The sequence below is a fragment of the Puntigrus tetrazona genome, chromosome 3 (assembly GCF_018831695.1).
Source record: "Puntigrus tetrazona isolate hp1 chromosome 3, ASM1883169v1, whole genome shotgun sequence".
Taxonomy (NCBI): Eukaryota; Metazoa; Chordata; class Actinopteri; order Cypriniformes; family Cyprinidae; genus Puntigrus; species Puntigrus tetrazona.
In genome coordinates, this window is record NC_056701.1 from 3,961,897 (window position 1) to 3,983,369 (window position 21,473).

The window sequence follows — 21,473 nt, forward strand, 5'->3', positions numbered from 1 at the left end:
TCTGGTTTCAAACATAGCACTTTGAAGCTAAAATGAAATAGTCATTTTGACCTTCATCTGTTTGGAGCCCATTTTAGGAAAGCCTGGAATGTTTTCATCAAAAACCTCAATTTCTTTAACCATCTTGGATGACATTGGGGTGAGCAAATTATCATGAGAAATTTTTCATTTGAAAGTGAACCAATCCTTTAAAAGGGTTCAATTTGAGCAAATGCTTCTACCGTCACTGTCATCGTCAGAGCACACTTCAAATTACATTCAGCATTTGAATTGTATTGTCGATCTTAAACATCAAATGGCAGTGACATTTATATTTCATTGCAAGCAGTACAGTAATTGCTCTGCAGTAATGTAATGAAGGAGTCGTGTGGATCCATTCGCTAGACTTTATTCTTAGACATGGTCAAAACAGGCAGCAAAGAGAACAGAGGCAAGCAAAAGTCATTAAACAAGTGAACAAAACACAAGAAAACAAGGCTAAACTAGACCAGGAAATGTTTTGCATGTTATGATAGTATTAAGTTGTATTTTTGGGCATTTTTGAGATGCACAAAGACGTAAATGAAGAAATAAAACCACTCTTAAATCATTTAAAATAACTGTATTTCATTATATTTTATGACAAAGAAACACTGTTAATCAATGCACAGTTCAGGTCACTTCTTGTTCCATTGCTGTTCAACACATACACAGTCTCACACCAGAGATCGGGCTGATCCATCCTGTTTCTAACGGCAGTGACTTTGAACATCTCATATGGAGGAATCAGCACCTCTCTCTCACGAGAAAGCTTTGAATAGTTTGTTACCTCGGCACCATGGCACGTCTTGATTTCAAAGCAAGATGCATTTCCAAAAAAACGTGTTTTGTTACGAACAAAAGTGGAAGACGCGAACGAGCCAAAACGAACGGTTGTGTTGAGAAAGTTGTATTTAAAATTTGTACCACGATAGGTATCATAGCATGCATTTTGCGTTGCCTTCAGAATCTGTATGGCTTCCGTTAACAGAAAGTGAAGTGAATACCATTCGTATGTCTCGGCTGTGTAGTTTTGTTTACTGTAACGAGTTGCGTTGTTGAAGAGACGAAATACTTTATCACCAGTATACATATAAATGGCAATTGAATGATTCCTCGTCAAGTTATTTTCTGGATTTTTAATGTTTTTTTCACCCTCTTCCCAAGCTATTTTAAAATTAGTTCTACGGTTATTGAGTTCCCTATTAAAATATCTTGTTTCCACCTGTTGTGCCATTTCCCTGGTGCAGCCATGATACTGATCATCAACTGAATTCAGTGCCATATCCAGTGGATATATTTGTTCCTTAACAGCAGCAGCAGCTCTGTGGTCCTGCAGCAACAGAAATTATAACGATCAATAATAAGTATTCATGTCTATAATATTAATACGAGAACTCAAGCTCACCTGTCCTAGAGAAGCAAAAATAAGAAGAGCTTGAATGACCAGCAGCATCTTGATTCAGTCAGATCCCTCAGATGATCTAGTAGATCTAGTGAAGTGTAGATGCTGAAAGACAACAGAGTTTACAAAGCACAAAACAAGTCGCTCCAACAGGAATATATGCATAGATTTGCCCAATAACTTTACCCCAATATTACCTGAGAATGTAGTTTTTTTTTAGCAAACTCTGTGTTGTTTTATTTGGAGCAATACCGAGAGAAGATTGGAAGCCAGGTGTTCACAGCCAGGCAACATTGACATTTCAGAGATGAGAAGGTTGCTTTTTATATACCTAATGTGTGTGTGTGTGTGTGTGTGTGTGTGTGTGTGTGTGTGTGTGTGTGTGTGTGTGTGTGCGCGCATGTGATGGTCTCTCTGTGGTTTCACACAGGACAAACTGAATTATGCTAAAAATAATAAGGCTTCAACTTTTTTGCGTCTTTTACTCCATATAACTTGTATGAACACTTTGAAGAAAGTGCACTGAATAATTATTTGAAATAACTTAAATACTTTGTCTAGTCTTCAAAGTAATAGTGAAAAACATTTTTATATGAATGTAGCCTATATGTAGAACCTGTTTTTGATGAGTGTGATTAACATCTTTGTTGATGCTGGAACGACATTGTGAATAACCAATTTATAGTTTTTTTATGATGTTTAAGCCTACAATCAGTGTTTGGTGCATGTACATCATTATCATTCATCTATCATTACATTACATTTTAAGGATTATTCATGAGTAAGGTTATATTTATCTGTAGAAATATGGTCAGGACTACATTTTTGGATTAAAATGTTGTTTTTATGGTCAACAAAATATGCTGACCTACGAACATGTCAGCTCAGAAAAATCAGGACGTGTTTACAATCACATGTAGTTTACATTTATTTTGCACCTGTATGCCTAGTTGTCTTCTGAGATAGACAACTAGGTGGGTAGAAAGGTGTCTTCATGCATTTATCTGTATTGATTGTTTTCTCATTCAAGTTTGTTCATGTGCAAAATGCATTTCTTTCTTACTACTAAAGTGACCTTTGACAGCATGTTTTAGCATATATTGTGTTTATTATAAGATCACCTGTTACATGAACATGTCATAGCATGTCTATTCACTAGATAGATCTAGTGAAGCTCAAATCCTGAAAAACAACCAGAAACAACTAGGTTTAACAAGTGGCACACAAGCAAAAAAAAAGAAGTTTGGAGAAGTCTTTTGCTCACAGTCAGATGCCAGCTCAAACTAAGAGATGAGGAAAGTGTCTTTGTTCATCACAAATGTCATCTTGATGTATGTGGTACATTTAACGTGTTTAGCTTATCTAAGATTGCCCAAATCCGAGAAAAAAAAAATATTTAGCAAGAATGCAAACCTCTGAAACGGTTCAGAATTATGTTGTAAAGATTTTGAGGTATGCAATCTTTTTTGCATGATTTTTTAAGCAAGAAGCTTTTCCAAAAAACTTAAGTGAGGCAATAGAACCAAAACAAACCTCTATGTTCAGAACAAAGGTGGTTTCTAGAACACTTATTACACACTTCCTGACACCAAATTTGGTCAGATGATTTTTCAGGAACTGCATATTAACTGCAAAATGTAACTTGATTATATATCTATACCGTTCTGCCTGTTAGAGGCAAAGGTGTGAGGAGAATAATGGAAAAACCCACAGATATAGAAGATCTCAATGCAGCTTTGGTGTTTGAACTCCAAATACCATACTGTAAATGCAGCATTTGCTCCCAATGTCATCAAAAACTGAATCATACTGTGATGAGCGTCCCGAACCACCATCAGCGTCGCCCTGGAAACAGACCAGGAGCACTGGCTGATCGGTCACAGCTGCAACTCATTTATAGCGGGCTATAAGAATGCCAGAGACTGAGCATGGCCCCCAGACAAGCTAAGAGTAACATCTTTTGTCTTATTCTCCATAGACAGCAGCGTGTGACCGATCCATCACACTGGTGGAGAATGCCGAAGCATGGCACCACAATGATTTGGCATGAGTACTGACCCCTTCCAAACCTGCGAGGCCGCAGAGACCTACACGGAAGTCTGGAGGGAAAATCTGGCTTGCTTGGGACTCTCCCCCATATCTGTGGTCCAACAGTTTCACAGATGGGAATATAATCCAGAGCCCAAGTCACCAAACTGTCCCGACTAGCGCTTCACTGACTGCTGAAGTGGTCTCCGTCAGCTGGTCATGGAGCGGGCCGCGTTGTCGTGGACCGTTTTCTGCGAGCCCTTCCTCGGACCCATCGGCAAGAGGTGCGGATGAGGAACCCTACCATCACCATGGAGCGAGTCGAGGCCGTGGAGCTAGCGGATGCGGCCCAACAGTGGGAGCCTGGGAAGCGAGCGCCATCGTTTCCCTGGAGGGTGGTCCAAGCAAGGCTGATTCAGAAATGTGGGGGAGCTTTATAAGTAATTGAATGAAGCTGGTGTCAGTGCATCAAGAGCCACTACATACAGGCATCTGCAGGACATGCGTCAAGCCACTCCTGAACAATGTCAGAAAGCGTCTGTGCTGGGCTAAGGAGAAAAGTACGTGCAATAGACTGAAAGATTTCACTTCATAAAAGCAAAATTAAAATTAGCCTCATGACGAAGCCTAGAATATTTTGGGATATCAGCACCTTCGCAAGTGTGGATTTAAAAATAAGATGTACTACCAAACATCTTTCTTATATTTTGATTCATAGAGGAGGATGTAAACGAGCCGAAACGGATGCCTGTAAGAAACTCGCCCGTCGTATTGAACGTCTGTACCACGAATAGTATCAAAACGTCTATTTTGTTTTTTCTTCAGAATCTGTATCATATCTGTTAACAAAAAGTGAAGTAAAGGCCATTTGCGTGTCTGGTTTGTGTATTTTTGTTTGTCATTACGAGAATCATTGTCGAATTTAACATGTATTTTAGGCTGTTGTTTTACAGGAGCTGAGGACTCATTTCATGAGAAGACCAGAAAAGCTATTCTCTCTCCGGCAGACAAAAACACTCTTCAAATAAAGAGATGGCAAGTGTTATATCGCTAAAAATGTGTGTGTGTCCTGAAGTGTGATCTTGTTGCATTCAGCTCAGCCAAACCGACAAGTTCATGTGTGGTTTCAAAGTGGCCAAACAAAGGCTAAAAAACCTTTACAAACAAGTTTCAGGCAGTTCTTCCAGCTGGAAGATGTTTTCTGAGTTAAACTAAGGAAATGCAAATAAATTTTTTTCCAGTCCCCTTTTCTTTTGAAAAGTGATTGGAGATAAATAGACCAACCCTTTGGATTGGGAAAAACCCTTTTTTGTGATTGGGGCATTTAAAGTTGCTATATACCACAGCACTGCCAAGTTCAACGCAGTATCGCTTGACCTACTAAGTAAACCTACTTCAGAGTTCAAAGTCATATGTATGTGACGACAACATTCATACGTTTTTAAATTGTGCAGCATGTTTAAAAGTCAAAACATAATGGCTAATTGTGTTACAATTGAGCTTTTATGAATCAAATCTACCTGTAAATCATACTTTAGTGTGAAAAGGAATAAAAGCTTTCAGAGTTTTCAGTGTTTCTACTTTTTCTTAATTTCAACTGGAAATTGCAGTGATTCGTATGTATAGGTACGTTTTTTCAGTTTTGCATAAACGTATGTAGAGGCACGTATTAAGTCGTTCTTTAAAGGTTTTAGCTCAGAAAATCATAATCGTGATTCCAAACAGTACTAATTTCACTCAAAATGTGTGAGCAGAGTAACATATATCCAAAATCTTAAAGAGAAGAATTGGGTAGAAACAAAGCACCTAATTCTTGCATGTTTTTGAGATTGTAGTATGCTGAGTTAGTTACTTTGACTACCAAACTAAGGTCTGTCTATGGGCAATTTGCTTCTTTCTCATTATCTGACTTAGTGGGAGCATATACGGGGCTAAACCGAATTGAGCCTTGTGGGACTCAACATATCAGGGATGTCCACTTAGACCTCTGCACCCCCTGGCCACCCCAAAGATTGCTTGAAAATCACAGGAGGGGTTTTATACTAATCCAACAGTGGAACAAGTTGCATAGTTCAGAGTCAGTGTTTAACAGAACTAAATCTCAGATGAACATTGGCTCACACGCAGAGTTGTGCGGTTGGAATAACAGCTCTCTACATGAGTTTAGAATCCTGATTTTTTTATTTTGTTAATTTTTTTGACAAGGGAAGCCCAAACTTCTGCAGCAAAGTTGTGCATGCTGCTGCGTTCCAAGGTTCAAGTTTGGTGAACTCTGACATCTGAAATGAACCAAGACTAAATTCAAATAGAGGACAAGCATGACAAAGACCCCAGACCTGGACATGACATATCCCCACTCTAAGGGCGGCTTGTGACGTCCTTAACAAAACCCCTAAAAGGCCAAGAGGTCGGCGGAGCGGATACAGAACTGGGGGAGGGACGGAGGGTCAGGCCTATGAAGGGGAACTGCATCTCTGCTCATGAACCACGACAAGAGAAGTTAAGTCTGTCACTCATTTGTGATTTCACCCGGACAAACTCTGGAGTTGTCGGCAGATTTTTAGATATCAACAAACATAAACATGAAAAAAAAAAAAAATTTGAATTAAAACTGATGCATCGAGCTCATCTGCAACAAGTGTAAAGGACTGTGTGGTTTCAAACAGGAAATACTCTAAATTCCTGTCTAAGATGAGTGATAGGGGCCTCATAACCTCTATATATATATCTGAAATATGCACTCAAAAATATATGTTCGGTCATTTTAATTGAACCGAGGAATGCTTTTCTACACAATTCATCCTTACATAAAGCAACTTCTTCAGCAAGAGCTCAATTATACATTCACCACCGGTTCACCCGCTCACCACATGGACTCTTGCACTACACTACTGTTGGACTTCATTTCCCACAATCCATTGCACAGATTGGAGACACCAGCACACTGGTGATTACATCCAGTCAAACACAATGTTGCGTTATTATGCTCTTGTGTATTACACTTCTTTGCCTGTTTGTTTTTGGTTCTTGTGAACATTTTTAAACAAAACTTGTAGCTGTAGGAATATACAGTGTATAAATGTTTTTAAATGTCAGACAATGACCAGTAGGTGGTGTTGTAACCACACTGTACTGTACGAAAACACTCCGCGTTAGTTCATCGGTGCATTGCAAACATAAAACCCAACTTAAAGTCCACTTCATTCATTCATGCATTTGTTTGTTTGTGCATTTGCTGTGTTGCAAGAGAACGGCTTCACTACCACAAAGATTTTAATTACTGTTTGACCAGTATTGCTTGAAAGTCATTCAGAAGTCATCTGAAAAGAGCCCTTTTTTCCAACACGTTTTAAAAGTAATTTCTAGGAATGGCTCCGATTTAGTTGTTTTTACAAACCTACAGTATGTTTTCTCACCCCTACAAAATTAGAAATGCTTCCTAGACCATTAAATTAATTATTAGCATAACATAAAGGTCCATTTCCTTCCACTAGCCTATGGAAAACTGAGGCTAATGTCCCAAGTATGGCTGCTGTCATCTTGCACCGATGACGTCATTCGGACTTAATCTGTCCCTCAAACAAATGCCTTTATTTCCTGCAAAATGATAAGCGTAAAAATTATTTTAAAATCCAACTTCTAGCAAAATTTGAAGAATTCGCTTGAGTAAAAACTGAGAAATTGACCCAAAACAAGTTGTTTACTGACAAGCTGCGCAAATCCACGTTCATTATCACTAATGCGTTGCAATTAAACTTAAAGTTAAACTAAAGTTGTGTGTGACGTTTCAGGGGTCGGCATCATTTCTTCTCAGGTGTTCGGTCATCTCTGATCTTTTAAGGGTTGCGTGTAAAACGTGCTGCACTAGCGTAGCTAGTTAAATGTCATTAGAGTAGCCGCTGTTGTTGCCAAAGTGTGAATCAACCCTAGTGAAAAAACTGCATGGATAAAACAGTATCCAAAGGGCCGGGCAAACACGAAATCCAGGTAGCAGGCAAAAGGTCATAGGATCGAGTAAACAAACAACCGGTCAAGACAAGAAACAAGGAACACATTTGGCATGGCACGCAGACAGAGCTACCAATACTACAGCCCAGAACGCTGGGTGAGAGTGGTTTAAATAGTGTTCAGGTTATATGAAACAGGTGACGTCTAATCAGTATGCATGGTGTGTGTGTGTGTGTGTGTGTGTGTGTGTTTGGCGGCCCCTGGGGGTGAGCCAGGAGACCAACCGTGACAGCCTACTATACCAAGACCTTGTTAAACGGCTGCTAAACGGCCTATCAGTTGTTCAAAACAATGACAATAACATTCTGTTCTAGCATTTATCTATATGTAAAACCTTTCTACTATTACTCCCTTTTACTCTGACTAAGCAGCAGACCCGTTCTCACGTCACTGAGAGTACTGAGAGGTTTGGTTATCACGCCACCAAAACCACCTGGAGGTCTTTTTTTTTTTTTGCATGTAAGAATGATGACTAAAGACCGAATTAAAACAAAACCAGCGATTGCTTCTTCCTTAAGATAAATGTGCTTGTCATCTAGTGGTTAGTCTATAGGCTACTCCTCTCTACAGGCAACTCAGACTTACTGTTTATTTATTGCTATTATTAAAATACATTCGTAACAGGGGATGCTTAAAGTGGGCTTGTCAGCTATTTGCTGCATTTCCTCGTCAGATCTTAATATTTGTTAAAGATAGAGCGTGTCTGTTTTGGCACAGCACCGACAATTAATTGACTGATGTATTTGTGTCTGCGGATTGATATTTTCACGATCGGTATATGTCCGTCACAAAGTCAAACCTGTTTTCTGGCCCTGACATGACATGACCGTCCGTGTGAAGCCACAAATACACCAGACTCTCACGGGTGTTGCGTTTTGAAAAGCTGAGCAGTTACGTTAACAAATAAGATGATTGCACTTCAGCTATTGTTTCCCACAGCACACACGCAGACAGATATGTGTAGTGAAATAAATAACCTTCCTCATCACTTGGTTTGCTGTCTGACGGGGCATCTGATCTTCTCTTGTCGTTGGTGCTGGACTCCTGAAAAGTGAAGATGAACACAATAACCTCAGGTCATTTTGGAGTCAGTATAGGTCAAGTTCAACGTATCAGTAGACATCACATGTTAATTGCTTGTTTTGCATGATTTTTCCTGACAGAAAATACCTTACGTTTAAAACTGCGTATGGAAGAATTAGGCGAGCAACGTATTTCTGTGATAGATTTAGCATTTGTAAAATTTAGTTTCTTGTCTTTCAGCATCTGAGGGGTTTGACTGAATCAAGATGCTGCTGATCATCGAAGCTCTTCTCATTTTATCTGCTCTAGGACGGGTAAGCTTGCGTTCTGGTACGAATATTACAGACGTGAAAACTGATTCTACATCGAGCGACATGATGCAACAAAACACAGCCGAACCTATTGTGCTGTCTACACTGGATGCGGTGTGCTGCGAAACATTCTAGAAAGAAAACTAGTGCTAGACAGACTAGCATCTAGTAGCTGTAACTGCGCTCAATCGCTATAAATATAATCAGATTTTTTGGGCCATAGGCTTCCTTGGTTTGTTGCTTTTAGGAACAGCAATGAGAGCAGAAGATCAGAAAAAGCAAATGCTCACCCACATGTGATGATGACTCTTCAGACTGAGATGAAGAGGTTAAAGTTGGCTTATTTCTGAGACATAGCGGCTGAAGCGTGATCTTGCCTACTAAACTGTTTCACGAGTTCACACTTACATATAATCACTATATAAGTCCTTTGCACAATCTGACACAGCTGCGTGTAAAATTTAACTGGAAGCTAAGTGCTGGGTGTCCGGCCAGAGGAGAACTGGCCCCAACTGAGTCTGTTTTCTCCCAAGGTTTTTTTCTCCATTCTGTAATGGATGGGATTTTGGTTCGGTTGCGCCAAGCCAGCAGCCCTAACCTCTGGAAGAACTGTGAGTGCTTCCTCTGCTGCTACTTCCTTAGCATGGAGCATTATTATAGTTAGCCTAGCCTTGTATTTCCCTGTTCATATTCTTTGGATTTGACCCTGCCTGTCTTTGATTCTTCGTTTGTTCGCTGCCTGACCTGACCCCTTGACTGATTTTGTTGTTGCCATTCCTCTGATATTCCTGTTTGCTGTGATTTTGACGTCTGCCTGCTTTGACCATGCCTTTGTTGAATAAAAGCCAGCTAATGGATCCATACGCCTCAGACCCGTCAGTCATAACAGGCTCCTTGCCACTGTCGCCTCTGGCTTGCTTAGTAGGGCACACTTCAATTTTTTACCAATTATTGTCAATTTGATTACAATTTGATTATGAAAGTTTCGGGTTCAGAGAGATTCAGGCTTTGGGTACATATGTACATAACAATCACATGCAATTAATTGTACAGCCCTAAAATACACATTTTTAGTGGGGTTGCCCTAATAAAAGTCCCATTCCAGGGGATAAATATCACATTATTGGGGTTGATTCAGTCCGTGGACATGAAAACCTTCCAGCACAAAGAACGTTAAAGTAGCCCAATACCATAGGAAAAACACAAACTTGGCAACGCTAATCAGAAAACTATAAAACTGCAAAAGGACTCATGATACCTTATACACACTACTGCCATGGCAACACTTTGAACATAAGTCTTCTTTTTGTATACATCCTGTTTTTGTTGTAAGCATGGGAGCAAAGCAACGCCTTTTCACACAAATTTACAGTTTTGATTAATAAAGTGTAATCTACACACAATAAAAAAGTAAGTCACTAGCACAAAAGTAGTAACGGCACGGTTGCAGTTGTTAAAACTGGTGGGTAGGTTTAGGGTTGGATTATAGGGTTGGGCATATATTTCCAACATGTTAAGGTGCATGTAAAAACAGTGTTGCACAAAAAGTGCAGAGTTTCAAACCTTAATGAGACTAGGTGGCATTGACAGGCTTGTTATCAGCTACTATATACTCTTTCCTTACCTTGATTCTTTTCACAAACATGTCTTTGCCAATATTATGTCTTTGCTAGGTTGTTTGTCCATTCCAGGTTCTTCTGAAAAAAATGTGGGTAGTTGAGACATAAAACTACCATGATGTAACAAAACAAAACATTAAATGTGTGAACCCTTTTTTAATTCTTTCATTAAATCCCTGAACGTTTGTATACAGACCACCAAACTCTCTGTGAAACTGCATTTTTTTCCTGTAGCATATGAATACCTCTCGAAATTATTACTTGGATTTTCCATCATCTTTACGGTTTTGTGCATTTACCTGCATTGTTTTCTCATGTGCCCAAACGGGTTTTTAAAAATGGCTTTTATTCAAACAATATAGCATTTAATAACAATACCTGCATTGCATTTTAAATCGTCAAATGGACTCGATAAAACATGCTTAAGGCTTTATATATTGGAGGACACTGTAAACAACAATCGCGTTCACGAAACAAGTCCACAAAATTGCATCAGGTGTGCAACGTTAATGTATAATAGAAAAGTCTTCGACAAGTGGATATACATAAATTTATTGTTCGTTTTCTCCCATGCCTGTTAAAAATTATACCGCGCCTAGAATATACATTTGACGATGCGAGAATATACACGTCAGCAGGTAAACGCTTTGCAAACTAATATTTGCAAAATGAGTAAAACATTAAAGAAAGCAGCACGGTTCCCTCTGTTAATCAATGCACAGTTCAGGTCACTTCTTGTCCCAGTGCTGTTCAACACATACACAGTCTCACACCAGAGATCGGGCTGATCTGTCCTGTTTCTAACGGCAGCGACACTAAACGTCTCGTACGGTGGAATCAGCACCTCTCTCTCCTCAGGATACTTTGAGTATCTCGTCAGGTCGGCACCTTCGCAAGTGTAGATTTCAAAGCAACTCACATTTCCGAAACCCCGTATTACTTCGCGATCGAGAGAAGAGGATGAAAATGAGCTCAGTCGAACTTCTTTGCTCCGAACATCAAATTTAACATTTGTGCCACGATAGGTTGCATAGCATCTGTTTTGAGTTTTCTTCAGAACCTGAATGGCTTCCGTCAACAGAAAGTGAAGCGAATACCACCTGAACGCGCCCTCTCTGTATTTCTGTTTGTCAGTCACGAGTAGCACCGGTGAAGTTACTGTATACACTAGAGTCTTTGTTAGTGTAAACGTGAATAGAAACTGAATGAACCTGTTGCAGGCCATCCTCTGCTTTCTTGGCTTTCTGTTCACCTTCTTGCCAAGTCTTATTATATTCAGCTGAGGCAGATCTTTCCTTCTCAAGATATTTTGTTTTCACCAAGTCGGCCATCTTCTCTGCACAACCCGTATATCGATCGTCAGCTGAATTCTGTGCCATGTCCAGTGGATGTATCCGTCCTGAAGAAGCAGCTTTGTGATTCTGCGGAAACAGGAGTCATAATGATAAACCATCGGCGTTCGTGTTTGCAATTTTCATACTAGAAGACAAGCTTACCTGCCCTAGAGCAGCTAATGTGAGAAGAAGAGCTTGACGATCATCTTGATTCAGTCAAACCCCTCCGATGATCTAGATCCGGAAGAAATGCAACAGCGTTTCACACGTACTAAATCTACCCCCTCGAAATATAAACGGAAAGCAATTTTTATATTAGTTTTAACTCAATAAACTCAAACTTACCTGAGAAAGTAGTTTCAGGAGTTCAGGAGCAACAGTGAGAGAAGAAAACCAGTCGCTCATGAAACAGCTCTTCAAACTACCTGACAAGAAAGCTGGCTTTTGTGTATTACACATCATCCATGTCAATGTGTTCTGTGTGTGTTCTGTGTGTGTGTGTGTGTGTGTGTGTGTGTGTGAGAGAGAGAGAGAAAGAGATAAATGATGATGATCACGGTACATTGCACACCCAGAAGACTTTATTTAGAAAGTCATATAGACAGATATTTCAGTAAAGTCAACAAAATGGTCTTTTTTGGCATTATCTCCTACAGCTATTATTAGTTTTGCAAGTATGATATTTTAAAATGTATGAGTTCTTATGGCAGGAAATTCAAGAAAATCAACGAATATATATAATAGTAGTAGTATAATACAGTAATTGGCTCCATTAAATGAGGAAACACATTTTATATTGAGTACAAAATAGGCCCATTGTAACGAAATGCTGTCTAATAAGACTGTTAACAAAATTGAAAACCCTGTGTAACTGAGAAACAGCATTTATTTAACGTTTTCCTTTAAATCTCTTTAACGTCTTTAAACAAAACTGGATGAATGTGTGTCGTTTTTCTGTATTTGTTGAAACTACTTCACGGCTTCATGGCGATCCATTAAAAATCTGACCTTACTTCCATTGAAGCCCACGCCGTTATTCCTTCGTGAAACAGTTGACAATGACACAAAAGATCTTTTAAATGGTTTTGTCTGGAACGCATCTCACCCGTGTTCAGGTTGATGCGATGAAAGCTCAAGGACGAGTTTGAACAGGTGTGTTGTCAACAAAAAAAGAGCAGTTTGAAATGTTCCATAAACAATAAGCCAAGATGTTGCACAAAGTTGAGTTAAATCAAATGGTCTAGACAATATAATGGACTAAACCAACTCCAAATTTAGGCAACAGGAGACACTTAATCACAATATATTTAAACTTATATCATATATATAAAATAGCAATATCAGTTATTTTTATATTAACACAGGTGCTGTCATATTAAAAGGACTGTATTTTTTCAGCTAATGAAACCCGTATGTAGCGATGTTTTCTCCCCATTAGGGTATATATATATATATATGTCCCCTGGAGTGCGTCATGGTCGAAAGGCCATCCCTTATCTTTGTCATGGACTACCGAAGTAGGTGTTTGTAGCTGTTTGGCTTAGCTTTTTGTATGGAGTGTTATTTAGTAACTTATACAGTCCTTAGTGTGGTTTTAAGCTGCTGAGAAATACTGTGTGTTGTGCTGGCCGCTCTCGGGTAACTTTAATGACGTTTGGGACGTCATTTGTGAGTGTGTCGTTTGAGTGGTTTGGTTGCAAGACAAAAAAAAAAAAAAATACTTCATTATGAGGATAATTGAGGACACAACAACTAAAAAAGGTTTAAAAATTCACTGACGCTCCAGAAGGGAATACAACGCATTCAGACCCGGGTGTGAAAACTTTTGAACATAAGGAAAATGTCCAAATTCTTTTTATTTTGTAACATTTTATTTTTCATTTAGTACTGCCCTTTAGTACTTGCACGGTTCTGGAAAATTAAGTACAATTTACCTTGATTTAAAAAAATATAACTTACTGGTCCTCGCTAGTTACAAAGGCATATAAATCAGCCGAATGTTGTTTTGATGAAGATCTATTGTTCTGAACATGTTTCTGTGGTGGTAGGTTTAGGATTAGGGGTAGGTCTAGGGGATATAAATCAAATTCAAATTCAAATTTTATAAAATAACATTTTGATAGAAAGTCAGTGGAAGTCTATGCAATGTACTCACTAAGCAAACGTGTGTGTGTGAGAGAGAGAGTTTTTTTTTAATCTTGTTGCATTTGGCTCAGCTATATGGTTAAACTTATCTAGCGCAACACTTTGAAGGTCTGTGTGGGTTTCGCACTGAACGAGCAAAGGCTAAAAAAAAAACAGTTCTTTGAATTTTTTTTTTATATGTAAACAACATTTTAGTCACATTAATGTATACACAACTTGTTTGTAATGTCGATATTAGCGCTGAGCTGATAGCATGCTAAAAAAAAACAGATGGTAGTCACTTTGGTGCATGATCAGTTGCTATTAAAGGAATAGTTCACCTAAAAACGTTTAGGTTTTTTTTGCTTGCACAGTCAACATTAAAACGAGTGCTGATAACCAAGACCACAGCAAAAGTTTGCACTGTGTACACCTATACAACATTAAGGTTGATCGTTTTTATGCAGCACCTTATTTTACTCACATTTAAAAAGGAAAAAAAAACAAGTCTGAGAGGAAATTTTGAATATTAAAAAAAAACATTTATTGGAGTAATTACACACAGAATAGAGTGTTAAAGCATGCTTTTTTTTGCCTATTCATTTTACATACACAGCGTTACATGTGAAAGACCATGAAGACAAAGCAGGTAAACTGGAAAATTGAATTAAGATTTAATCATTAAAATTTTCTGCCTGTCTTGAACTATTTTTGCAACAACACCACAGTTACTGTTACTTACTCTCCCAGTGCTTTTCAAAGTGAACACGGTGTCACACCAAGCACCTTTCTGACCTTTTGTCTTGACGGCAGTGACTTTGAACTTCTCATACGGAGGAATCAGCACCTCTTTCTGATCGGGATACTTTGAGTATTTTATCACAGAAACGCCTTCACAAGTGTGAACTTCAAAACAGGATCTAGGTCCGAAACTATTCGCTACTGCTTGGTCCGAAGAGGAGGACGTAAATGAGCCGAAACGAATCTCTTTGTTGAGAGAGTCCTTATCGAATTCAACTGTAGTACCTCGATAAGTTGAATAGCAATCATTTTGCGTTTTCTTCAGAATGTGTGTCGCTTCTGTTAACAGAAAGTGAAGTGAATACCATGTAAATGTCTTGTCTTTGTACTTTTGTCTCTCACCACGAACAGCATTATTAAAGTCACGAAACACATTAGAATTGTTGTTAGTGTACACATAAAGGGCGACTGAATGAATCTGCTTCAAATCATCCTCTGGATTGTTGGCTTTCTTTTCAGCGTCATGCCAAGTGTTCTTAAACAGTTCTGAGTTACTCATTTCCATCTGCAGATATTTTGTTTTCACCAAGTCTGCCATTTTCTCTCTACAACCCTCATATTGATCATCAACCGAATTTGGCGCCATATCCAGTGGAAGCGTATTTCTTGTACCATCAGCTCTGTGATCCTGCGGCAACAGGAATCATAAGAATCAATCATCGGTGTTCATGTCTGTAATATTCATACTAGAACACAGGCTTACCCGTCCTAGAGCAGATAAAATGAGAAGAGCCAACATCTTGATTCCCTCAGATGATAGATCTAGTGAAGAGAAGATGCTGAAAGACAAAAAATACAGTGCAGTTTAACCTGTGATTTTAACTGATGGAGGCATTTGACCTCTACTTTAATCGCAAACGTACGTGAGAAAACTGTTGTCTCTTTTTGGAGCTCAGGAGCATCAACGAGAAGAGATGATCAGCTGCAGAAAAGTCACCGGCAGAAGACAACGACTCTTCAACCCAAGAGACGGGGACGCTGCTGTTTTATATCGTTGATAATGTGTGTGTGCCTGTGTATGTTTTGTGGTGAGGTAACGGCTGAAGCGTGCTAAACAAACTGTTAAGCTCATCATAATGATGCGCTTGTGAAGATCCGTGTGGTTTAACACAGGACAAACTCTTGAGTTTTCGGTTAGGCACGTAAAAAAGCTTTATATGTATCGCGCTTTTACTCCAGATCAGTTTGAGCCATTCTGACTCTATCAAAGGTTCAGATGCAACACAGATCCTGAGTTTAAATGAAACTAAATTCATGTGATCCCGTTTAGTTTGCAGCATCATTTCGTCATCCGATTTAGAGAAGAGTTTAAATAACATAGTCAAGAGCTAGGGTATTAAAACAATTCGACCAGTAGGTGTATTTATCCGTTCAGCAAAGTGTTACATTTCGCCAACACATGACTACTTAAAGGAATAGCTCACCAAAAATTACAAATTCTGTCATCATTTACTCACCCTCGAGTAGTTATAAAACCTGTATGAATTTCTTTCACAAAGGAAGATAATTGAAAAAGTTTATAACCAGGCTGTTTTGGATCGCCATTGACTTCCATATAGGAAGAAAAAAATACTGATACAATGGTGACCCAAAAATTTCTCAAAAATATCTTCCTTTGTGTTTGTAACTACGCAAGGGTGAGTAAACGATGACAGGTTTTAACTCTTTTTTGGGGGGATCTATTTTTCAATCATTTCTTTATTTCTTTATTTGTTAACTTAATTTTTTTTTTTTTTTGTGTTTCTTACATTTGTACAGTGAGCAGTTTTTTAAATTGTGCAATATTTTGGAAATTTTACTGAATTTTGAAACTATTGTTGAACATATCAGTGATTCCCTGTTTGAACTTCAATCTTAATTTTTCAGGGATTTACAGATAAACCGTGGGTTATTTTACTCCTGTATGCCGCTGTACGATTTTTCTTTATCAACGTAAACAACATTACCGAAATAGCGGTACACTGTAGCTTTTTCGAGTTTGTTCACACATAAATGCCTTTAAGTGATTCATGTCTATATTCATGTTTGTAATATTCCCACAGAACACACGTTTACCTGTAAGAGAGCAGATAAAATGAGAGGAAGTGATTTGATGATCAGCATCGTCTTGATTCAGTGCAATCCCTGTCTCACAAACTTCTTCGAAAGGAGAAAATCGTCAGTCAGTAAGATGGCAAACAAAACAATCAGGAAGTTGGCTTGTTCGTCTTCCAAATATCTGTATCCATGTGTTCTGGGTGTGTGCATGTGAAAACAAATGATCTATTCGAATAAGTAAAGTAGAGCGTACAGCGGGCCAATGACATTAGTTTTTAGTGCAAAGTACCAATAGGAAGTTTTCAGATAGCAAAGAAATATTAATGCAGTGGTTGTAATAATTGATGGATCGGTTATTAAAGTTGAATCAATATGGCTTCAGCGCAGTTGCTCCCATAACTGTTGTGAAACTGTTCTGCTGGCTTTCGCTTCTTTGCGCTTTCACATTTTATTTAGTTTTTGGGTGGATTTTACGCATACCTTTTACTTTCTATGACGGTATAATGTCAGACAGTGACCAGTAGCATCCCAATGCTCTCCATACTAAATTCTATCTGATATTACTCACTTTCGATCCTCTTAGCACAGATAGTACGCACATTGAGACACAGGGTCAGATTTCCACGCTCATCAAAGAGGTGCAAACATATGACCTCACTTCCTGTATTGTGTCCACACCAAATATATTTTGACTGCCATTGTCTTTGCAAGAAAATGTAGACATTGCAGTTTTGCTGCTTGGTCTCTAATTCTCCAACACCAATGTAATGTTGTAGATGTGCAGGTGGATGTGAAACTGCATTCATGCATAATCTATTTTTAAATTACAAGTGGTTCCCTTTTGGCTTTATATTTCAACGCTTGCTTGCTTTTTGCATATCCCTGAATTTGCTACCTCTTCTTAAAAATGTTATATCGTTTACTTCACAGTCTTTGGTGTCTTATGTTGTCTGAAGAACCATTTTTTTCTTTTTGAGTATGTACCCATATGCATGCTTAAAAGCAGAAGTTTCCGTTCTTGAACCGTTCTAACTACGGGACATGCCCTTGGAGTCGCTTGAAATTTCACATTTTGCTCCTGAAGACTCAGAATTGCTCTTAGAGGAGATTTCAGTATTGTAACAAAAAGCAGTTCAAGCGGCCAGCCAAGTCTAAATGCCAACATGCTCTGAATCATTTCTGTTTCTGTAGGTCACTGTTGTAGTGAAGAGTTTAGATCTGATCAGGTTGAGGATGGATACAAACACGTCACCTGCATGTTCAGTGATATCCAGAGCACAAAGAACTGCCACAATACAGGAAGTTTATTTAGTCATTTCGCAATTCTCAGTTCAAGACGGGTTCAAGATCCTCTGCAGAGGCTTTTTATTCCCCTCCCATGTTCCTGTGTTACATAACGTACATTTCTTTTCAAGTGACACAAAATGATTATGCATAAGTAATATGGCTCGTGCAAGACCATTTAGAAATGCATTTTGTCTGATACCCAGAACCAGGCATTAATTCTTTCCAACTAACTTGTGAGGCAGACAGGAGACCGGGTTGGTTAGAATGAGCATTTTCAGAGTTTATTGAATAGCCTTGTCTGGCCAGCACACATTCAACAAGTATTATTACGGCAAGGCAAAGGCAGTGAGAAAAGAGCTAAATAAATACATGGTAAATGAGTAAATAGACATTTTCTTAAGTCATTCATTCGTGACCCTGGACTAGGAAATCAGTCACATAGCAGGGATATATTTGAAGCAATAATCAAACATACTCTGAACTGGCCAAAATGATTGATTTTTCTTTTAGGGCAGAAATCATTAGGATATTAAGTAGATCATGTTCTAAGATACAGTATTTTGTAAATCTAAAATAAAGCGTATTATGTAAATCAAATATAAGGATGCACTTAACATTCATTTGGAAGCATTCCAGCAGCTCAAACTCTACAGCAGCAGCAGCGTTTCAGACCATCTACTTCAGCAGGATTAAGTTGGTTTACAAGCATCTGATGCCATTGCTGACAACCACACAGTGTTCCTTTAAACCGACCGTTTGATTGGCCTTGATTAAACATTAGCTTTTGAGAAAGGCATCCGGATGGTTTCTTGAAGGCCACTGCACAGTTCAGGTCGCTTCTTTTCCCAGAGCTTTCCAACTTGTAGACAGTGTCGCACCAGAGACTTTTGTAACGTTTTCTTGTCTTGACAGCGGTGACTTTAAACTTCTCGTATGGAGGAATCAGCACCTCCTTCTGTTCAGGATACTTCGAATATTTGATCACATCAGCTCCTTCACAGGTTTTGATCTCAAAACAAGATATATTCCCAAAATCTTGCGCTACTTTACGTTCAAGAGAAGAGGATGTAAATGATCCGAAGCGAATCTTCTTGCCTTTAACATTTTGATAAAATTGAGCTTTGGTACCGCGATACGTTACCTTGCATTTAATTTGCGTTTCAGTCAATACCTTGATCGCGTCCGTTAACAAAAACTGAAGTGAATACCAATTAAATGCTTGCTTTGTGTAGTTTTTCTTACCATTACGAACAGCCGTGTTGAAATTGCGGTATACATTAGAATTAAAGTTGGTGTAGACGTAAATGGCAATTGAATGATTCCTTGTTAAGTTGTCTTCTGGTGCTGTGGCATTCACTTCTCCTTCTTGCCAAGCATTTTTAAATTCAACAGAGTTATTGATTTCTTTCTGGAGATATTTCGTTTTCACCAGATGCGCCATTTTTACAGTACAACCGTCATACTGATCATCAACTGAACTCGTTGCCATATCCAGTGGATATATTTTTCTTGTGCCGGCAGCTCTTTGACCCTGCGGCCACAGGAATCATAACAATCATTCATCAGTATTCATGTCTATTATATTCACACTAGAACGCAAGCTTACCCGTCCTAGAGCAGCTAAAATGAGAAGAGCTTCGATGATCAGCAGCATCTTGATTCAGAACATCCCTCAGATGATAGATCTAGCGAAGAGCAGAGGCTGAAAGACAACCAGAAACACTATTTTATCATTCGTGTGTGACAGTTAGGTTAAAACATAGCACAAAAGCCCAAAGAAAATAAAACCTTAACCTTGCGATCTTCACTGATGGACCCAAAACACACCTGAGAACGATGACCTTCGGTTTTTCTTGAGTTCAGGAGCAACGCCCGAGAGAAGAGCAAAAAAGTCAGTCGCTCGCAGTCAGATGAAAACAGCAGTCTGACAGATGAGGAAGTCTGCCCCGTTTAACGTTGCTAATAATGTCTTTATGTTCTGTGTCTCCAACATAGCATATCCCTCTAGTCCTGCCTGCCCAAGACTTGTGTGTGTTTATCGATGCCGAAGGAACCCATCACCATCTTTTTTACCCATGATGCCAGCAAACACATTTATATTAAAGAGAGACATCTGCTGTCAATATACCTATTTGCACAATAATTTTGCATCATGACAATTAATTTTTTGAATGGATGTCAGGGGAGAAATGGCTTTGTTGCGAAACATTTGTACAAAAGAGACAGCAATAAAAAAAACAACAAATAAACTTCATACAAATTTACAGCTATCAAACTTTTTAAACACTCAGAAACTCTTTAGACCATCCTTTATTTTAAATCCTGGATATATTTAAGTATTCTGATCCTCTTTGCATCAAGGTGTGAAAGAGCGCTTTCACTATAATGTAAGAAATGCTAAAACGAGAAAGATAATTGATAGTAACCTGTGATTTTAACTGATGGAGACAAGATTGACCTCTACTTTAATCCCAAATTCACGTGAGAAAAATTCTCTGTTTTTAGTATTTTTCTGGAGCTCAGGAGCATCAGTGAGAGGAGATGATCAGCTGCAGGAAAATCACTGGCAGAAGACAACGACTCTTCAACCCAAGAGAAGAGAAGGTGCTGTTTTATATCGTCGATAATGTGTGTGTGTGTTGTGGGAGGTAACACCTGAAGTGTGATGTGGACATAAATCTTGAGCTCATCATATAGCACAATATAGCACGTGACCCCACACACACACTATTCACCCTCCTGCCATCTGCTAAGAGGTACCGGAGCATACTGCTGAATTTCTTTCCTCAAGCCATCAGACTCCTCAACAGTCACACCTGAATGGACTTTCTTTTCCATATGCACTCTTGCACTCTGTATCGATTGCTGTCTTGTGTTTCGTGTTCTTTGCGGTTTTTGTCCTTGCACTGTTTGCACTAGTTTGCACACTGGGTTCTGCACTTTGCTCCCTTGCTGTTTGGACTAGTCTGCACACTTTGCACTTTATGTGGCTAAGACACTGTCTTGGCTCAGTATGTGAGTTTTTTCGTCTCGTATAGTGATGTGACTTTGCGTAGCACCAGGTGCTGGAGAAAGGTTGTCTCAGTTCTCTATGTACTGCACAGCTATATGTAGTTAAAATGACAAAAAGCCACTTGACAAAACAAAAAGTTGCAATCATGACAGACCTAGTTTGCATGAATAAACGCACATCTAAAGGGCCAATCTAAAGAAATCTAAATGAGCATTATTTGAATATGTCAAGTTTATCAGCTGAATTCGATTGGGCAACAGTTTACTTACTATGAGTCTAATTAACAAGCCTGTATAAAAAGCACATTTCTTGTAAGATAAAAGCCTCGACGGCTGTGCTGAATTAATGTTTGTGTTTGTCATGTGACAATTAAGCATGCTACATTTGTTTCTTATTGTATACTGTTTTGTATGGTATACACTGTGTACTGGGCAGCCATTTTGAACACAGCCAGAGTGTCCATGT

General features: G+C 38.8%; 3 protein-coding genes across 4 annotated transcripts; all 3 read right to left on the reverse strand.

Moving 5' to 3' along the window:
- Window positions 1-372: 372 nt before the first annotated feature.
- Window positions 373-2,621, reverse strand: LOC122341020 (erythroblast NAD(P)(+)--arginine ADP-ribosyltransferase-like). Its single transcript, XM_043234315.1, has 3 exons — window positions 1,621-2,621; window positions 1,427-1,528; window positions 373-1,351 (listed from the first exon to the last, which is right to left on the reverse strand). Exons 2-3 carry the CDS (start codon window positions 1,472-1,474, stop codon window positions 617-619), a joined length of 783 nt encoding a protein of 260 aa, XP_043090250.1. The 5' UTR covers window positions 1,475-1,528; window positions 1,621-2,621; the 3' UTR covers window positions 373-616.
- An 11,816-nt stretch (window positions 2,622-14,437) lies between these two features.
- LOC122341012 (ecto-ADP-ribosyltransferase 5-like) lies at window positions 14,438-15,443 on the reverse strand. Its single transcript, XM_043234302.1, has 2 exons — window positions 15,375-15,443; window positions 14,438-15,299 (listed from the first exon to the last, which is right to left on the reverse strand). The coding sequence occupies exons 1-2, from the start codon at window positions 15,408-15,410 to the stop codon at window positions 14,538-14,540; spliced, it is 798 nt and encodes a 265-aa protein (XP_043090237.1). The 5' UTR covers window positions 15,411-15,443; the 3' UTR covers window positions 14,438-14,537.
- A 2,807-nt stretch (window positions 15,444-18,250) lies between these two features.
- LOC122340986 (NAD(P)(+)--arginine ADP-ribosyltransferase 2-like) lies at window positions 18,251-20,019 on the reverse strand. 2 transcript variants are annotated; one of them, XM_043234256.1, is made up of 4 exons: window positions 19,823-20,019; window positions 19,602-19,697; window positions 18,618-19,526; window positions 18,251-18,538 (listed from the first exon to the last, which is right to left on the reverse strand). In XM_043234256.1, exons 2-3 carry the CDS (start codon window positions 19,647-19,649, stop codon window positions 18,636-18,638), a joined length of 939 nt encoding a protein of 312 aa, XP_043090191.1. In that variant the 5' UTR covers window positions 19,650-19,697; window positions 19,823-20,019; the 3' UTR covers window positions 18,251-18,538; window positions 18,618-18,635. The 2 variants fall into 2 exon arrangements, with proteins under 2 accessions (XP_043090191.1, XP_043090200.1); XM_043234265.1 differs by having other exon boundaries at window positions 18,251-19,526; window positions 19,790-20,019.
- Window positions 20,020-21,473: the final 1,454 nt, after the last annotated feature.